This window comes from Pongo pygmaeus, chromosome 11 (assembly GCF_028885625.2).
Source record: "Pongo pygmaeus isolate AG05252 chromosome 11, NHGRI_mPonPyg2-v2.0_pri, whole genome shotgun sequence".
Lineage (NCBI taxonomy): Eukaryota > Metazoa > Chordata > Mammalia > Primates > Hominidae > Pongo > Pongo pygmaeus.
Genome location: NC_072384.2, coordinates 141945207 through 141965098, shown reverse-complemented (window position 1 = coordinate 141965098; position 19892 = coordinate 141945207). Strand labels below are relative to the sequence as shown.

Genomic DNA, 19892 nt, shown 5'->3' with positions numbered 1-19892 from the left:
ATGTTTCTGTCGACCACTTCTTTCGTGTCCACCCTGTATGCTAGCCCTCAGCAGGACTGGCACTGGTCGGTTTGCAGGCAGTGTTTGTCAGATGAATGGGTCCTGTTTTCTGTCCTCTATTCATCATCCTACTTTCTTGAAGAGGTTAACCAGTTTCCTGGTTTTCTTTGGCTTCAGTAGCCCTTCTCTCTGCTACCTGAATTTGAGATGTTAGTGAGTTTCAAAACTTTTATATAAACTGATATCATCTGGTCATGGTGGAAAATTACCATCTCTCTGCCAGTGTCTTCCCTGAATTTTAGGCGCATAAACAGTTGCATCCCGATCCTTCCATTTTCACCTGTCTGCTGTCTTGTTAATGGTTTTGTTAAATATACCACTGTCTGCTTGGTGACTGTGGTCTCAAACCAGGGTGGTTGATCCCTCTTGCTTCCACTTTGTCCCTCCTCAGTTCTTCTCCATAAAGCAACGGGAGGGACCCTGCACCATCAAGCAGAATGCCTTCTGCTGAAAACCCTGTGTTGACTTTTACTACAGGGTGGGATGGGTGATCCTCTTCACTGTCCCCCTCTGGTGCGTGCACCAGGCTTCACCCCCATCCACCTCCTCTGCTTTCCTGCCTGTACACCCTTAGTTCCCTCACCTCTTAGCACGGATAGCTGCCTCGTGCTTCAGGAAGGTGTTTCCTGGCCATCCCCAGGGTCCACCTCCCACTTCTCTTAAACTCTCTTCCCCCTGTTGATGTCATCACAGCACTTGCTAGCTGCCTCATTCATTTGTGCAGCTGATGTGGTTCTCTCCTCCTTAGGATGTCAGCTTCTTGACCTTGGCACTTTCTCCTTGTCTTTCAGCTGCTTTATCCCAGGGCTTCGAGCAGTGCCTGTGGGCAGGGTGGGGCTGCTTTGTGAGTGGATGGTGATGAACACATGTTCTTTACTTCCTGTCTGTTGGCCTTCTTTTAATCTCTTAACCGTCCCTTTTTTGATCTTTTTTGAGCAGGTGTTCCATGTACCCCTGGAGGAGAGAAAATATAAGGATATGAACCAATTTGGAGAAGGTGAACAAGCAAAAATCTGCCTTGAGATCATGCAGAGAACCGGTGCTCACTTGGAGCTGTCTTTGGCCAAAGACCAAGGCCTCTCCATCATGGTGTCAGGAAAGCTGGATGCTGTCATGAAAGCTCGGAAGGACATTGTTGCTAGACTGCAGACTCAGGTGGGTAGCCTGAGGCCTACTTCTCCCCAGTGACTGTGTACCCGTTCCATTACCTGGCTCCTGATGCAGGCTAGAACGTCACTGGACCCTTCCTACCAGGGGGACAGTTCAGTCTTTCGGAGGTAGGACAGCAACATTCAGAGTCCCCTGGCATTTTTAGTGGAAAAACTCACTAAACTAATAATAGAACTGGGACACTTAACATTTTTGCTCTGAGTGAATGAACTTGAAAGTAATAATAATTTTTTTTTTTAAGAGATAGAGTCTCACCTTGTTGTCTAGGCTCTTGTGCAGTGGCTATTCACAAGTGTGGTTATAGTACACTGTGGCCTCAAACTCCTGGGCTCAGGCAATCCACCTAGCCTCCCAGTTAGCTGGGATTACAGGCACACCACCACATCTGGCCAAACTGAAAATTAGAAACTTGTCCCAGAGTTTGAGACACTTAAAAGAAACTGGGCTTGCTGAATGGTAAAGACGGGTGGTTCCCATTGCTTTGCTAGTGTGTTCATTAACTACACATTTCCAGGCCCCAAATTGAGGAGATTACAGGTTCAAATTCTGTTTTAAGCCAGTTTCCTAGTCTTTGGCAGTCTGATGCCAGTACTTGGACTTTATTTAAGAACATTTGTAATAAGCAAATCTCTGATGCATTTCTCCCTAAGTGGTAGCACTTAAAGACCAAGAAAAATGTAAAGAATCTTATTAAAGTGTTGCATGACTGCTGTTGTACTAGATAGGCTTATTTAGGAATGGAGGTTCTTCCCATCTGCTACTGAGTCTCCTTGATCTTGTGGGAGCTGGATCTGGAGCACCCTGGAGCACGGTGGTTGGACGATGGGGATCTGATGGGAGAGGGCCTGAGGAGTAGGAGTGCAGGGTGTAGCCAGGAGGTGAGGCAGAGGAGTGCCACCTGATGTAGGTCCAGCTGCGCCACTTAACCACATGGGGGCATTGGGACAGTCCCCAACCCCAGCTGGCTTCATGGAGTTAAACCATTAAGTGTTAGGAAGGTGAAAGTGTTGCTTGTAATTGTCCAGCATTGTGGCCAGTGCATAATAGGCTCTGAAAGTTTTCCGGGTGTCTGCTAGTCAATGGATATTTGAGCCTCTGTTTTGTAATCAACACTGTAGGGGAAAGGGCCACTTCACTGAATATATGGATCAGAATGAAGACATTGTCCCCTGACACTCTCCTGCTCCTCGATTATCTTCAAACAAATCCCAGATACATTATTGTGCCTTAGTTCAGATATTCCCCTGTTTTCATGTATACATATATGTAGTCATTGTGCTCTTAACTCATGTAATCATATTGATAGTGGTTTCTTAATATTATACCTGTTTAACCCAGTCTCTGTTTGGACTTTCCTCATCATCTCCAAGATGTTTCTTCCAGTTGGTCTGTTCAAGTCAGTGTCCAAACAAGGTCCCAATGTTGCATTTGATTATAGAGTCCTGTCTCTCATTCTTTAACAGTGCTTACTCCCTCCTACCCCCCCCCCCTTTTTTTTTTTTTTTTTTTTTTTTTTTTGAGACAGGATCTCACTTTGTTGCCCAGGCTGGAGCGCAGTGGTGCAGACACAGCTCACGGCAGCCTTGACCTCCTGGGCTCAAGTGATCCTCCTGACTCAGCCCTTCGTAGTTGAGATTGCAGGCAGGCACCGTCAGGCTGGCTTTTTTTTTTTTTTTTTTTTTTTTTTTGGCAGATGCGGATTCTCACCATGTTGCCCACGCTGGTCTCAAACCCCTAGGCTCAAATGATCCCCCCACTTCAGCCTACCAAAGTGCTGGAATTACAGGTGTGAGCCACCACGCCCAGCCAATCCTCCCTTTTTTTAATGCCATTGATTACTGGGGACCGTAGGTTTTTGGTTCTGCTATTGACTGATTATTTTTGGTGAACTGTGTTAGATCTCTAGGGGCTTGGTTACTTCCACAGTCAGCTTGTTGGGCAAGAATATCCTGTAGGTGGTGCTGAGTCTGTGCTGTGATAGCTGGTTGTTCTGCTTTGTACTGATTTTGAGATTGATCAGTAGACTCAGGTCTGGGTCTTCCCTTGTAAAGTTCCCTATCAGTGCTTTGTGTAATCATTTTACTATCAATTGGTGATTGCCCAAATTCGTTAAGGGTTGCAAATTATGCTTTTCTAATTCTCTCCCTGCTCATACATTAGTTGATAATTCTTGTAAAGAAGAATTTTTCTTCATCAACAGTTGGGTAGGAAGTACCAGATAAATAATCGATTCTTTGGCGCTCCGGCAACTTCAGTGTTGATCAGTGACTCTTTTTAGTGTCATTATGAACTCAGGCATTGTCCATCATTCTTCATGCTGGAGCTGCTTCATCTTTGGCCAGTGGGTCCCCTCCTTTCAGTTTTGTTCCCTGCAGCTTTCTGTCATGACCTATTAATATCAATACCTTCTGGCCGGGCGCAGTGGCTCACGCCTATAATCCTAGCACTTTGGGAGGCTGAGGCGGGCAGATCACCTCAGGTCAGGAGTTTGAGACCAGCCTGGCCAGTATAGTGAAACCCCATCTCTACTAAAAATACAAAAAAATTAGGCAGGCGTGGCGGTGGGTGCCTGTAATCTCAGCTACTCGGGAGGCTGAGGCAGGAGAATCACTTGAACCCAGGAGGCAGAGGTTGCAGTGAGACGAGATTGTGCCATTGCACTCCAGCCTGTGCAACAGGAGCAAAACTCTGTCTCAAAATAAATAAATAAATAAATAACTTCTTAATTTCTAACACAGAAAGATGCCTCAGGCTAATCTTACGTATTTCCTTCCACAGACCTTGAGTCAGCTATTTCTCTATGAACTCTGAACCTTTTGAGTAGGAAATTGCAGTTGGAGACTCCAGTCTCCATAGGTGCACATCGCAACTAGATTGTCAGAGCTTCTAGGCTTTTTCAGAAGACAGAGCTAGGAAAATTGTACTTTTAAGAAAGGAAAATCAGGCGGTGACTCTCACGCCTGTAATCCTAGCACTTTGGGAGGCCCAGGTGAGCAGATTGCATGAGCACAGGAATTTGAGACCAGCCTGGGCAACATGGTCAGACCCCATCTCTACAAAAAATAGCTGGGCTCACCTGTAATCCCAGCTACTTAGAAGTCTGAGGAGAAAGGATTGTTTGAGTCTGGGAGGTGGAGGCTTCTGTGAGCAGTGTTTGCACCACCGCAACCCAGCCTGGGTGACAGAGTGAGAGCCTGTCTCAGAAAAGGAAAATCATGGGTTCAAAATCACTTGAAGTAATTCTTTTTTTCTGAGTTTTTCTGTCATCTTCATATAGTTAGGTACATTTGTTTCCGTTTACTGTCAATTTTTAAAAAGTATTTCAACATTTACATGCTTGCAAAGTCAACGTTATATAATAAAGTACTTTCAGAGAAATCTCCCCTGCCTGTTACCTTCACCCTGCTCCCTCCCCACCTTTGCTGGCGGCCATTCCTGGTCCTGGTTTATCCTTTGTTGTTTGCTATTTGAGAGCAGAAGCAAAATACAGCTTGCCATACACTGTTCTATGCCTTGCTTTTTTTCTTTTATTATTTTTTGGAGGTGTCTGCATATCAGTAAGTAGTGATTTTTCTCATTTCTTTGTTCAGCAGTGTAATATTCTGTGGGCGTACTGTAATTTACCCAGGCTTTCCTACTGATGGGCATTTGGGTAGTTTCCAGACTTTAGCTGTTACAAATTATGTTACAGTAGCAATCGTGTGCATATGCTATTTCCTATTTACCCAGTGTATCTTGGGATGGATTCCTAGAAGTGAGATGGGCCAGAGGGTGGCTGCATGTGGCATTGGGCCTTCTGATGCTAAATTTCCTTCCTCAGATGCTAAATTTCCTTCCTCAGGAGTTAGTGTTTTGCAGTCTCATCGGCAGTATGCAGGAGCCAGGCTCATCACATTCTTGGGTTTTAGCCAGTGTGAGAGGCAACCAAATATACTTTAAATTTGCATTTTTCTGATGAGCAAGATTGAGCACCTTTTCAATATGTAAGGGCCACTTGCATTTTTTATTGTCTTAAGTCATTGTTAGGAAAGTTTTTTCACTATCAGGTCATAAGAAAGTTTATCTTTTCTGCTCCTGCTTGTAAATGTGTTCTTACATTTCAGTTTCTGATCTATTTGGAATTTATTGCAAATAGGGTTGAGGCACTGATTGAGTTTCACCTTTTTCCATATGGCTTTCGAGTTGTCAGCACTATTTTTTTGTTTGTTTTAACACAGGGTCTCAGCCTGCCACATAAGCTGAAGTGCCATGGCGTGATCATGGCTCACCGGAGCCTCAACCTCCTAGGCTCAGGCAGTCCTCCTGCCTCAGCCACCCCAGTAGCTGGGACCACAGGCACGCGTCACCATGGCCAGCTAATTTTTTTTTTTTTTTTTTTTGAGACAGAGTCTCGCTCTGTCGCCCAGGTCGGAGTGCAGTGGCACGATCTCGGCTCACTGCAAGCTCCGCCTCCTGGGTTCACGCCATTCTCCTGCCTCAGCCTCCCGAGTAGCTGGGATTACAGGCTCCTGCCACCATGCTAATTTGTGTATTTTTGGTGACCTCGTGATCCGCCCTCCTCGGCCTCCCAAAGTGCTGGGCTTATAGGCGTGAGCCACTGCGCCTGGCCTCAGCTAGCTAATTTTTAAAATTTTTGTAGAAGTCAGGTCTCACCGTGTTGCCCAGGCTGATCTTGGGCTCCTGGGCTCAAACAGTCCTCTCATCTCGGCCTCCCGGAGTGCTGGAATTACAGGCGTGCCATCACCATCTTGAGAAGACATTTTGCTCCAGTGGACTTGAGTGGCTGCTTTTATCATGTCCTAGGTGTTTATATTAACTTAGCTCTGTTTCTGGATTTTCAGTTCAGACCAGCAGGTCTGTCTTTCCATATACTGGTATTTCCTATGTTAATGATAATGGTTTCATGTTTAATGTCTAGGACCACTGTTAACACCTCCACCCTGCACTATTCTTTTTCAGGGTTTTCTTGTTTATTTTTGTTTGTTCTGTGTCACAACCTTTATAATCAACTGTTTGAAATTGTATTAATATTTTAAAGTTAATTGGGATAATTGCCATCTACTTAAATCTTCTTTTAGCTATTTTAAGGAGTGTTTTCTAATTTCGAATGCACATACTCCACCTTGTGTTGGGCTTATGTCTTGCTATTTTCTTGTCCTTTTTCTTTTTTCCTTTTTCCTATTAGAAACACATCTTTTGGCCAGGCGCAGTGGCTCACACCTGCAATCCCAGCACTTTGGGAGGCTGAGGTGGGTGGATCACGAGGTCAGGAGTTCGAGACCATCCTGGCCAACATGGTGAAACCCTGCCTCTACTAAAAATATAAAAATTAGCTGGGTGTGGCGGCGCACGCCTGTAGTCCCAGCTGCTCGGGAGGCTGAGACAGGAGAATCCCTTGAACCCAGGAGGCGGAGGTTACAGTGAGCCAAGATCGCACCACTGTACTCCAGCCTGGCGACAGAGCGAGACTCCGTCTCAAAAAAAAGAAACGCATCTCTTTCATTACATCTTCTAAGTAGTTGCTGTTTGTGGAAGTTAATGTTGTTAACTTCTGAATTTCAGTCTTTTCTCCTTGCTATAAATAGAATTTCACCCAGTAGTTTTTTCAGGGTTTCTGGATATGCAGTCATGCTTCTTCCTATCCAGCTTTTGTGGATGTTAACTCTTGTCTCCCTTTGTGGGTGCATATTCCAGTGGATGTTAAGTAGTGGTGCAGATACACTTGAACTTACCCTAGCCTGGGAGTCAGGGCAACCTTCCCCAAGCATGTGATGTTTAAGCTCACGCTGTTCTGATGGATGAGTTGGTGCTGGTGGGCAGGAATAAGCAAAGATGGTGTTTCTGCCAGAATGTCTTGGAAAAATACGCTCCTTCAGAACCTACAAATATTCTTGTTTTCTTTGATTCTCTTCTTGCTATAGGCCTCAGCAACTGTTGCCATTCCCAAAGAACACCATCGCTTTGTTATTGGCAAAAATGGAGAGAAACTGCAAGACTTGGAGCTAAAAACTGCAACCAAAATCCAGATCCCACGCCCAGATGACCCCAGCAATCAGATCAAGATCACTGGCACCAAAGAGGGCATCGAGAAAGCTCGCCATGAAGTCTTACTCATCTCTGCCGAGCAGGTGAGGCCTGTGTGAGTGCCTCATGCCCCTGCCTACCTGCTTGTGCAGACCTTACTCCCTCATGGGGTGCCGTGTCCAGTGTGGACTTAAAGGCATAATGTGGTGGGGGTGGAGGGCTTGACTCCAACTCTAGAAAGCCCTGTCTGTCCCCAGTTTGTTTTCAGAGGCCTGTTCTCATCAGATCATCCCTTCCTTTCCAGGACAAACGTGCTGTGGAGAGGCTAGAAGTAGAAAAGGCGTTCCACCCCTTCATCGCTGGGCCGTATAATAGACTGGTTGGCGAGATCATGCAGGAGACAGGCACGCGCATCAACATCCCCCCACCCAGCGTGAACCGGACAGAGATTGTCTTCACTGGAGAGAAGGAACAACTGGCTCAGGCTGTGGCTCGCATCAAGAAGATTTATGAGGAGAAGGTACACGATTTAGAGGAGGCAAATCCCCATGGGCAGGAATAGAAACTAGGATTTGGGTCTGGAGATTCAGTTAAGGCCTGGTTCTGCCCCTTATCTTTTTGTCCTTGATGAAGATGCTTATTGTCTCTACACTTGGGTGACCCGGGTGAGACCGGTGCCCGCCCCCCCTTGCTGTTGAGCGTCTGCATGGCAGTTGTCCTTGCCATCCCAGGCCTCTGGCTGTGCTGACAGGCTGCCAGCTGGGCTGCCCCAGGTCAGACGCACATCCCAGACTTGTTCATGTCTTAGATTAAGCTGTTAGCTCAGCTTAGTGAACTTTGAGGTCTGAAACGTGTTCCTTAATTGAGGGAAAGGATTGGGTGTTTTGCAGTGTTCAAGGATGAAGTTATCAGCCGGCGGGTGACTAGACTGAGGGGAAAATCCAGTCCTTGAGCAGTGAAGTTTCTGGGGATTGGCTAGTCCTGATCACTTGTTGTTCACGTCTTGGGATTAGCATCTATAGTCTGGGCTGCTTGAGCTTGCTTTCTGCAGCAGTGGCCGTGCCCACCTGCCCGCTTCCCACACCCTTCCCTTCGACTGCCCCTTGTGGTCTCTTATTTAGAAAAAGAAGACTACAACTATCGCAGTGGAAGTGAAGAAATCCCAACACAAGTATGTCATCGGGCCCAAGGGCAATTCATTGCAGGAGATCCTGGAGAGAACTGGAGTTTCCGTTGAGATCCCACCCTCAGACAGCATCTCTGAGACTGTAATACTTCGAGGCGAGCCTGAAAAGTTAGGTCAGGCGTTGACTGAAGTCTATGCCAAGGTAACTGCCTCTGAGCGTGAAGTGTGTCTCCTTTGAGTGGAGTCCGCGGGGCCTTCATGGATGAGCTCTCGATTCATAAATCCTGGGGCCTGGACACAGTGCAGGTGCCCAGGTTTGGGGAGAGCGTGCCTCTGAGCCCCAGGTGAGCAGCCTGGCTTTCACTGTGACATGACCTTGAGCTCTGCAAACCCATGGCTGTTCTCCCGTTTTCTTAGGCCAATAGCTTCACCGTCTCCTCTGTGGCCGCCCCTTCCTGGCTTCACCGTTTCATCATTGGCAAGAAAGGGCAGAACCTGGCCAAAATCACTCAGCAGATGCCAAAGGCAAGGACACGTTTTTCACCTGTTGTGTTGGATTGGTCTTGTTTTCTGTCTTTCTGTTTCTGACATTGCTTTGTTGACCTTTGTACTGTGGGTGCCCTTGAAAACTGGTGTATTTTTCTGAATTAACTGGCCTGTTTGACATGGTCAACTTCCATGTTAGCTAAAGAACAGCAGAATAAATGTCCGTAGATGTCTGTACCATCCTTCTGGCCTTTAACCAGAGAGGATTGTATGTTCTTAGGTTTCATAAGTATCTTAAGAAACATGTCATTTAGTAATTATGGTGAAATAACTTCATAATACTTTGGCGGGCCGGGTGCGGTGGCTCATGAGGTCAGGAGATCGAGACCGTCCTGGCTAACACGGTGAAACCCCGACTCTACTAAAAATACAAAAAATTAGCCGGGCTTGGTGGCGGGCACCTGTGGTCCCAGCTGCTCGGGAGGCTGAGGCAGGAGAATGGCGTAAACCCAGGAGGTGGAGCTTGCAGTGAACTGAGATGGCGCCACTGCATTCCAGCCTTGGCGACAGAGTGAGACTCTGTCTCAAAAAAAAAAAACTTAGAAGAGCAGAACTTGTATACAAATTGTATTAAGTGTGAATTTAAAGCTTTCTCAGTTTACCAAAGGAGATTGTAGCCCCCAGGAAACATGAACAAAAAAGAAACACCAGAGAATCCAACCATCATATTTAATTCCTGTTTTGTTTAAACTTCGTTTCCAATTAATGTTACAGTCCTTTTTAAAAATTAAATTTTTTAAATTTTATTCCTTGTTTTTAGTGACAAAGCCTCACTCGGTCACCCAGGCTGGGGTGCAGTGGCGCAATCATAGCTCACTGCAGCCTTGAACTCATGGGTCAAGTGATCCGCTCGTCTCAGCTTCCCAAGTAGCTGGCACTACAGGCGCCCCAGGCTAGTTTTCGTGGAGGCAGAGTCTTGCTATGTTGCCCAGGCTGATCTCGAACTTGTGGGCTCAAGTAGTCCTCCTGCCTCAGCCTCCCAAAATGTTGAGGTTATGGGTGTGAGTCACTGTGCCCAGCCCCTTTTACTTTTTATAGCTTCATATAAGGACCAGTCTCCCTTCCTTAACTCCTTACCTGGAGGATAATAAACCAGGAACGCCGGCAGCCTTGTCTATGTCAAGCAAGTTACTTTACCACCTTGGTGCAGCTGTACGAGTTTTAAAATCCCATCCGTGCTCTGTCTCATTCTTTATGCAACTAAAGAGAACCAGACCTTGTAAAAGCTCAGATGATGCAGGAGCATATCGCATGCTTTATGTTAGTGGCTTCTGTGGGGCCAACGGTGTCCTCAGTGAGAGGCAAGATTATTGGGCCACAGTATTTAGTTTCCTGACCGTGGCTCCCTAACCCTCCCTTTCAACTTTGCTTGATGCCTGTGGATATGTACTTCCCTCCCTCACATCTGTGTGAAGCAGTTTGGGATCAGAAGCCGCTCCCAAGAGAGCTCCCACAGTTGCACACTGGGAGCTCAGGGGCTGCAGCTGTGCCATTCTGTTTGAGCTATCTCTTTGGTTTTGGTGTGGTAGGTTCACATCGAGTTCACAGAGGGCGAAGACAAGATCACCCTGGAGGGCCCTACAGAGGACGTCAGTGTGGCCCAGGAACACATAGAAGGCATGGTCAAAGATTTGGTAAGGTGCCCCTTGGAATGTTGTGTGTGCTGGTGACAAGGGAGGCTCTGAGTTGGCCATGGGCGGTCATCTCTCGGTGACATCCCACATGGCTGGGCACAGACACCCAGGGCATCCTGGCTGGGTGAGTAATAGGTTCTGAAACAACCAGAAGCTGGCCGAAGTCCTGGAATAATCGTGGGTGGAGGAAACTGCATCTTGAAGAAGGCATCTTTCAGGGGAGATGCGGGGGCAGTCTCCAACAATTCCTGACAGCTGAGTGGTCAGAAAAGGCAACCGTGGAGACTGCTGGGTTTTGGTTCAGCTCGTTGGCCAAGTAACCGGGCGCATCCATGGACCTCTGTGCTCCTCCTGCAGATTAACCGGATGGACTATGTGGAGATCAACATCGACCACAAGTTCCACAGGCACCTCATTGGGAAGAGCGGCGCCAACAGTGAGTGAGGCTGTCTCTTGCGGTGGGGCCAGTGTGCCCTGAGACCCTTGCGGGGGGTGTCAGCCGTGAGAACTGGGACGTCTGTGTAGACAGTCCAGGCCCATTGCTGCCTGTAATGGGAGTTACAGACTTTACATCCTCCTGCCTGCTGGAAGAGGCCACTTTTCCTTTTCCCCTTGGTGCAGTGGTTGGATTAGAGCTATTTGGCCAGTGGGTGAATTGTCACTTGGAAATCCATCTAAGCCCTCCCCAAGTAACCGACAGCGGCCATGTTGAAGGCATGCCCAAGGGCAGCATCCTCTATATTTCTGTCAGACCTGCTAGGTTAGCCCATCAGTGTTTATAGTACTTATGCCTTCTGAACGTGGAAACTGCTGATCTGGAACTCACTGAAGAGTAAAAACATTTTAGATTTGTGCCCAAGTAAAACAACACGGGGAGGGATACTGTTTTGAGACAGGGTCTCGCTCTGTCACCCAGGCTGGAGTGCAGTGGCGCAATCTCAGCTCACTACAACCTCTGCCTACCGGGCTCAAGCAATTCTCCTGCCTCAGCCTCCTGAGTAGCTGGGACTACAGGCGCATGCCACCACACCCAGCTAATTTTTATATTTTTAGAAGAGATGGGGTTTCACCATGTTGGCCAGGCTTGTCTCAAATTCCTGGGCTCAGGTGATCTGCCCACCTCAGCCTCCCAAGGTTCTGGGATTAAAAGTGTGAGCCACCACACCCAGCAGGGGGATTCTGTTGAAGAGGTGGTGATATGTCAGCCAAGGTCGATGTGTGCCTCACCTGTGCCAGGTTGTAGGTGCAGCACAGTTACAGGATGCTGTTGGAAGTATGTCATGTGGGCCAAGGTCGATGTGTGCCTCACCTGTGCCAGGTTGCAGGTGTAGCACAGTTACAGGACGCTGTTAGAAGTGCGTCGTGGGCATTCTGCTGCAGGTCCAAGGATGTTTTGTGGTGTTTGTTTTTTTGGGACGGAGTCTCGCTCTGTCACCAGGCTGGAGTGCTGTGGCATGATCTCAGTTCACAACCTCCACCTCCCAGGTTCAAGCGATTTTCCTGCCTCAGCCTCCCAAGTAGCTGGGATTACAGGCACGTGTCACCACGCGCAGCTGATTTTTTTGTATTTTTAGTAGAGACGGAATTTCACCATGTTGTCTAGGCTGGTCTCAAACTGCTGACCTCAGTTGATCTGCCCACCTCGGCCTCCCAAAGTGCTGGGATTACAGGCATGAGCCACCGTGCCCAACCAAGAATGTTTTTTTACACCTCTTTCTTTAACTGTATGGCTATACGCACACACTCGCGTGTTCTGAAAACAAGTGCACACGTCGCGTGTGTTACCTTCGGGTGGAAGGTGAGAAGGCAAGCACGTCCTCCATTCCTGGATAGTTCAGTGGATGAAGGAGCCTTTCCCAGGTAGTGGGACACCAACCTGCATAACATGACTGATGTCCGTGTATCCGTTTTTGTTATGAGTAAACATAGCCTTGTCAGCTGTGCTGTGGCCTGTGCAATGGTGAGCTCTCTGGTGTCGGTCTTATGTTTTGTGGGTATTTTACGTGACAGTGATGAGAGTCTACAGGCACGAAGTGACCTTTTTGTGCACTACTTGAACCATGCACACACCATAAACTTGCTTTTATGGTTTTGTGTTGGTTTTGGTTAACTGTAGTGTTTATTTAGGCCTGACACAGTGGCTCTTGCCTGTAATCCCAGCATTTTGGGTGACCAAGGCAGGAGGATCACTTGAGCCCGGGAGTTCAAGATGAGCCTGGGCAACATAGTGAGACCCCCATCTCTACAAAAAAGAAAAATTTAGCCAGGCCTGTGGTCCCAGCTACTCAGGAGGCTGAGGCAGGAATATCACTTGAGCCCAGGAAGTCAAGGCTGCAGTGAGCTGTGATCATATCGTGCCACTGCATTTTAGCCTGGGTGACAGAGCAAGACCCTGTCTCAAAACATATATATGGAAGTACAGTAGTGTAATTCTAACATTGCAGAACGTAGCTTAGTCATGTCTGTTCTGTTTTCTTCTCATGCAGTTCCTAACTCTTGTCTTCTTTCGTAATCTAAAAAAAACCTGCTGCCCAGCTCCCATGTCCTCTGCTTCTCTTGTCTTGTGTTGCTCCACCTGGAACAGCTGCACATCCATGTCACCCTCCCTCAGCGCATCGCCTCGTTGTTGCCTCTGCATGTGCATGTGTTTGGGACGGATGCACAAAAAGCCCTCCTGGTGGTCCTTCCAGCAAGCTGGGCTTTCCTTTACTGCACAGTGGGCAAGATTCCTGCCTTGTTTCCTGATGATACAGCTTCTCCAGAGTTTGGGGGGCCTGGAACTCTAACTTGGGGGTACTGGGTTCTATCCAGAGAGGTTGACAGCAGGAGGGTTTGCAACAGCACTTGTCTTGCAGACACAGTGAAGTGCTCAGTGTGAATCTGAGCCAACAGTAGATGGGGGTCTCTGGGCGGCAGCATGGTCCCCACAAGGCTCTTAGGCATCAGTGAGTGCTTTTGTGTGGAGTTAATGTGTGTGATTTTTTTAACTTGAGAATAGTAGTTCCCAAACTTGCTGCACATAAGAAACACCTGGAATCCTTTAAATATTCTGAAGCCCCAGCCAATACCCCAGACGAGCTAAATCCCAGACCGAGTGGCCCCAACCATCAGTTATTTGAAGGTCTCAGGGCATTGCCAGCTTCTGGTCCAGGCTGAGAGCCTGTCCTCCAGAACCCTTGTGATCCAGGTAAAGATCATAACTGGCCCCCATTCTAGACGATGGAGATTTTTGTTTTGGAAACTAAGCATCGTTTTTGGTGATGGGAATCACTGATAAGGTTATTTAGTGCTTTAGCCCTGTCCTGCCCAGTTATTAGTCATTGGCAGAACGTTGTTGGTCTGTGTCCTAAATGTGTTTCCTTTTGTGTTCCTAAGTAAACAGAATCAAAGACCAGTACAAGGTGTCCGTGCGCATCCCTCCTGACAGTGAGAAGAGCAATTTGATCCGCATCGAGGGGGACCCACAGGGCGTGCAGCAGGCCAAGCGAGAGCTGCTGGAGCTTGCATCTCGCATGGTAAGTGCCATGGCCGGGGCCTCTAGGAAGGCACTGGCCTTGCATCTCTTGGCTCCCTCTAAAGAGTAGCGTGTTGTGGTGTGCGGCCTTGGAGAATGGAAGTCACCAAATCCCCCATTGCACTAGAACCGGATTTGACTCCCTGGGGCCACGTTTCCTTTATCCTCCCCAGGTCACCTGCACGTCTTGTTCTCCATGGCTGTGTGCTGTGCTAGAAGGGCACAGAGACTGTGTGGCAGCGTCTTGGCCTTGGCCACACCCTGGGTTCCCAGATGCCTGGGTACCATCTCCAGAGATTGTGACAGACATTTCTGGATTCTCAAAGGCACCCCAGGTGGTTCTCATGTAAGGCCAAACTCTAGGATCACTGCAAACCTGAAGTGGGGGCTGTTGCTCTCTACCACCTGGCAGAACACTGCACTGCTCTGGGCTCCCCGACGTTTCATACATGCTTATGCCAAGCTGTGAGCACCCTTGCTTCTGTGAGTCAGATACCCACACTTGAAAGTCTCTGGGTGTCTTTAAGTATCCAGAGAAGTCAAATACTGCGTGAGTGCCTGCAGCAGCACTTTGGCCTGACTGTGTGAGGAACAGGCCCCAGGGTTCCCTGTCATTCGCTTAGGGGATTTTTTGTTCACCTCACCCCAGTACCCACATGAGGAATCTCAAATTGGCAGACCTCTTTTATAGCCCTGAACTGCATTCCAGGGTGTGATGCAGCCTCCCACTGCTTGTGGCCTTCCCGGAGCTCATTCCCCAGTCTCGTATCCCAGGTTCTCCTCTTAGCCTGGCCTCCAGCCCGGGTCCCTTGTCCTGGCTGCTTTATGCCCTTCCTGATTGCTGAGCCCTTATTTCTCGGTCAGCCAATAGCCGTTTGATCCAGAATCTCTCAGAATTCTTGGAAATGTTTGGTTGGCTGATGGTGTTCTTCCCTGAATTCCAGCTCTGCTTATTCTGTATTTCTTCTGACATTTTAATGGGGCCTGTGGAGGAGTTGAGAGCCATGTGGGTTCAGTGCCCTGTGTTGAACGTTCTTAGCCATGCGGGGAAAGTGGTCTGAGCCACCCTGTTCAGAAGGGATCACTCACTGCTATGCAGAATGCCAGGCCTCCCAGTAGAAGAGCTGGGCCTCCCCTGTAGCACCTGTTAAAACAGAAGTGCTCACTGAATTGCTTTGGTGATTACTGCTATCATGATAGCACTTTTGGTTGAAGGGTCCTACAGTGAGTTCCTTAATGGGACTTTGTTCAGGAAAGTGACGTGCAGCCAATGTTGCAGAGTGTAGTGATGCTTGGCGAGAGCACTCATGCGCTGTGCACACTCTAACAGCTGGTTGCTCCCGGGGTGCTACGAGGTGCCACCTGGAGACCACCTCACCTGCTCCGTGAAGGACTGTGCCCAGGGCTCCCTGGTGTCCCCTTGTGTCAGCGGGGAGTTGCTCGCCGTGCTTGTGATAAATGACATCTACTTTAATTGTATTTTTAGGAAAATGAGCGTACCAAGGATCTAATCATTGAGCAAAGATTTCATCGCACAATCATTGGGCAGAAGGGTGAACGGATCCGTGAAATTCGTGACAAATTCCCAGAGGTAAAGTTTCCCAGAGACATTCTGTAACTCTATAGGAGTGATCCAAGTCACACTTCAGGAATATTTGATATTTGGGATATATGTCCTTCCTCATACTCGAACTTAGTCTCCCCACGATCTGTCCTAGGTCATCATCAACTTTCCCGACCCAGCACAAAAAAGTGACATCGTCCAGCTCAGAGGACCTAAGAATGAGGTGGAAAAATGCACAAAATACATGCAGAAGATGGTGGCAGATCTGGTAGGGGTGTTTTACATCCTTTCTTGTACGACAGCACTTGGGGTGGGTGGGATGTGCGTCCTGTCAGAAATCCTGACCCCCACAGGACCCCTGCTCTGGGGAAAGCACATAGGCCCTGGGCTGGCCTTCCATCTCAGGGACTTGGGACAAAGTGGTGACAGCTTCTCACTTAATACCCGGATGTTTAGATTGGCAGTCATTGTTAAGACTGCAGTGTTTGTGGAATTCAGGTGGGGAGATTTGCCTTTTCTCATGCCCAGTTACCTTGTTTCCATGAGGAGTCTTCAGATACTTAGAGAAATTGTCCCATCCAGTAAGATAAGAGGTATAACAGGTGAAAGGAGGAGTCATATACTGATTTATTATTTTTCACAAAAACCGATGTGGGAACAGGTTTAGAAAGCGTAGCGAGTAGTGGATGAGAAGGCCACAGGTGGCCATGTATTTCCGTGGGCTTCACCTTAGCTGATGGCTGCCCTGGCAGAGGCGATGGTGAAGGACTCCAGCACTGTGAGCTGCTGTCACATCACTGCCGCGAGTGCAGAATTGCCCAGAGCGTAGGGGTCTGTACTGTCTCCATGTGTGTTCTGAGCCCCTTCCTCAGCCAGCTCTGATCCTGGCATGGGACATGAACTCTCTCTTAGCCAAACAGTAGACTTGCATCGATTGACTGTAATTTGCAACGAAAGTTAGTTGTTGGACAAATGATCTCACTTACCCTCATGACAACCCTCTGAAGGTTTGTTTGCAAATCCCAGTGCCCTGTCGCGTTCATGCTGCCCTCGGGGTAGAAGGGATGCTGCATTGCAAATCCCAGTGCCCTGTCGGTTCATGCTGCCCTCGGGGTAGAAGGGATGCTGCATTGCAAATCCCAGTGCCCTGTCGTGTTCATGCTGCCCTTGGGGTAGAAGGGATACTGTATTTTACTCTCTAGCACAGGTGGTGAATCGGGCTGTGTTTTTTGTCTTTAAGGTGGAAAATAGCTATTCAATTTCTGTTCCGATCTTCAAACAGTTTCACAAGAATATCATTGGGAAAGGAGGCGCAAACATTAAAAAGGTGATAGCTTGTCCCCTGCATCTTGCTTTTTCTTGCCTTGTCCTCTGTAGCCCTGCACCATTTTGGTTTTAGACTAGGAGGGACTCTTCCTTACTTCTAGCCCTGTGCTCAACTGTGTCTCAACTCTGGGAGAGCTCTAGTCAGCTTCTCATGGTGATCTCTCTCCCTGTAGATTCGTGAAGAAAGCAACACCAAAATCGACCTTCCGGCAGAGAATAGCAATTCAGAGACCATTATCATCACAGGCAAGCGAGCCAACTGTGAAGCTGCCCGGAGCAGGATTCTGTCTATTCAGAAAGACCTGGTAATGGGAGATGTTTTTTAATGGAGGTCCTCTGGTAAAATCTCTGTCAGCCTCTAAGATTGAGCCTGGGGTTGAGTCACGCGGGGTCATTGGGCCAGTGCAGGCTCAGGTGGCAGATGTGGAAGATTGCAGCTTTCAATCCAGGCTACTGATGAGTTGGTCAGCAGTTTTCGGCCTTTGTCTCTCACGATGCTTACTTACCTGAACCCTGCAGCAGTAACATTTGACGTGGGCACTTGTCTTATTTGACATTTTCTTTTTGTTACCTGAAAATCTTATCCGAAGGTATTTACGGTATTTTCTTTCCTTTAAAAAAAATTGACATGCAGTAAATTGTACATATTTACAGCGTACAATTTAATAGTTTTGACGTGTGTATACATCCATGGAATCATCCCCATCATCACCCCAAAAATGTCCCATGCCATTGTGTATTACAGTCTCCCTCCATCCTCAAAACCACACTCCCCCCACCCCCACCCCCACCTCTCTATCCCCAGGCAACCCCCAATCTGCTTTCAGCCACAGTAGATGCTTTTGGATTGTCTACACTTTTGTGTGAATGGAATCATAACATCTACTCTTTATTGGGCCCATCTGCTTTCACTTTGCAGGATATTTTGACATTTGTGTGTGTTGTCACCTGTATCGTTGCTTTGTTCTTTTTTATTTCAGGATAATATTGCACTGTAGGGATAGATCATCTGTTTCTTAGTGTGTACTTGGTAATTAGTGTCTTTCAAGGGGTTTTCTATTTTCTCCAAGGTGTCAAATTTATTAACATGAAGTTTTTTAGAGTAGTCCTGCGTTATCCTTTTGCTGTCAATACTGATGTCACCTCTCTTTCATAATATATGTAATCTGTGCCATTATAAAATGATGCCTTTTCCCTGGTAGTATGCTTGGCTCCAAAGTCTGTGTTATTTTTTCCCCCCTTATATTTAAAATTTTGTTGGAGATGAGGTCTTGCTGTCGTCCAGGCTGGAGTGCAGTGGCGCAGTCATAGCTCACTACACCCTTGGCTTTCCAGACTCAAGCAGTCCCCCCACCTTAGCCTTCCAAGTAGCTGGGACCACAGGCGCATGCTACCGCACCGTTGTCCAGGCTAGTCTCAAACTCCTCAAGTGATCCTCTTGCCTTGGCCTTCCAAACTGCTGGGATTACAGGTGTGAGCCACTGCGCCCAGCCTACTTTGTATGATACTAAAGTGAGTTTCTTTTTGGCAGCTTGCTTTTTAAATTAAATCTATCTACTAATCCCAGCACTTTGGGAGGCTCAGGTGGGCGGATCACTTGAGCTCACAAGTTCAAGACCAGCCTGGGCAAAACCCCGTCACTACTAAAACTACAAAAAGAATTAGCCAGTAATGGTGCTGCATGCCTGTAGTCTCAGCTACTCAGGAGGTTGAGGGTGAGAGGATGGCTTGAGCCTGGGAGGTGGAGGTTGCAGTGAGCTGAGATTGCGCTGCCACACTCCAGCCTGGGCCATAGAGCCAGACCTTGTCTCAAAAAAAAAAAAAAGAAAAAAGATTATGATGTTTGCATTTAATTACATTTGTGATTATATATATGTTAATATATCACATATTTATATTTATTATATATGTTTAACAAACGCAGTTAAATAACTTACTGTAATTTTTTTCCCTCAATTGTGGTAAAATATATATAGCAGAATTTATCATTTTAATCATTTTTTAATGGTTGATTCAACCGAGTACATTCACAAGGTTGTGCAACCATCACCCTGTCCATTTTCAGAGCATTTTCCATCATCTTAAACAGAAACTACACCCATTAAACAGTAACTACCACCATCCCCACGTGCTCAGTCACCACAACGTCATGATTTTATATGGTTGGCTTTCAGTCTACCATTTACATTATTAACCTTAAAAAAAAAATCCATTATTTTTTAAAGAGATTTAAACAATATGAAAAAATGTATGTATTTATCCACACAGTTGCCATTTCTAGAGCTCTTCATTTCTTGGTGTGATCCTTGTCTTCATTTTCCTTCTGTCTGAAGGATACCACTTAACATCTCTCGTAGTGTGTATCTGGTAATGACTTCTTTCACTTTTTGTATGTCTGAAAGTATTTTTTTCCTTCACTTTCGAAAAACTGTTTCTGCTGCATAAAGGTTTCTAGGTTGGCAGTTTTTTCCTTTCCAGACGTGGCTTCAGTGCCGTCTTCTGTTGTTTCTGATGAGAAAGCTGATGGCGCCCCTGGCTTTGTTCCTCTGTCTATGACAAACCTTCTCCCTCTGGCTGCTGTTAGGATTTTACCACCGTCTCTGAGCAAGTTAGGATGTGTCTCTGTGTAGTTTTCTTCATGTCTCTAAGCTTGGTGTTTATTGAGCTTCTTGAATATGTGTGTTCAGAATTTCATCAAATATGGAAAATTTTTGGACACTCTTGAGTATTTTGTTCTGTTAGCCCCTTGCTGTCTCCCCGTCAGGGACTCTGGTGACCAGGGGATTAGTCGTCTTCTACTTGTGCTCTGTTTATTTGAGTTGGGGGGAGGAGCGGTATTGGTTTTCTCCATGAGTTTCTTTGAATTCATTAATTCTTTGCAGTGTTCTAATCTGCCTAATTTCATCTAATATAATTTTCATTTTAGAC

General features: G+C 47.1%; 1 protein-coding gene across 10 annotated transcripts in view; it reads left to right on the top strand.

Annotated features, from left to right (window-relative positions):
* HDLBP (high density lipoprotein binding protein) overlaps positions 1-19892 on the top strand; it is an 84566-nt gene that overhangs the window by 49894 nt on the left and 14780 nt on the right. For all 10 annotated transcript variants that reach the window (XM_054477253.2, XM_063648428.1, XM_063648429.1 and 7 more), the window contains 12 exons: positions 1000-1215; positions 7152-7358; positions 7559-7774; positions 8376-8582; positions 8798-8905; positions 10456-10560; positions 10918-10996; positions 13936-14075; positions 15561-15665; positions 15793-15906; positions 16879-16965; positions 17138-17269. In XM_054477253.2, the coding sequence (XP_054333228.1) occupies positions 1000-1215; positions 7152-7358; positions 7559-7774; positions 8376-8582; positions 8798-8905; positions 10456-10560; positions 10918-10996; positions 13936-14075; positions 15561-15665; positions 15793-15906; positions 16879-16965; positions 17138-17269 (1716 nt within the window). The remainder of the gene's footprint in view (positions 1-999; positions 1216-7151; positions 7359-7558; positions 7775-8375; positions 8583-8797; positions 8906-10455; positions 10561-10917; positions 10997-13935; positions 14076-15560; positions 15666-15792; positions 15907-16878; positions 16966-17137; positions 17270-19892) is intronic.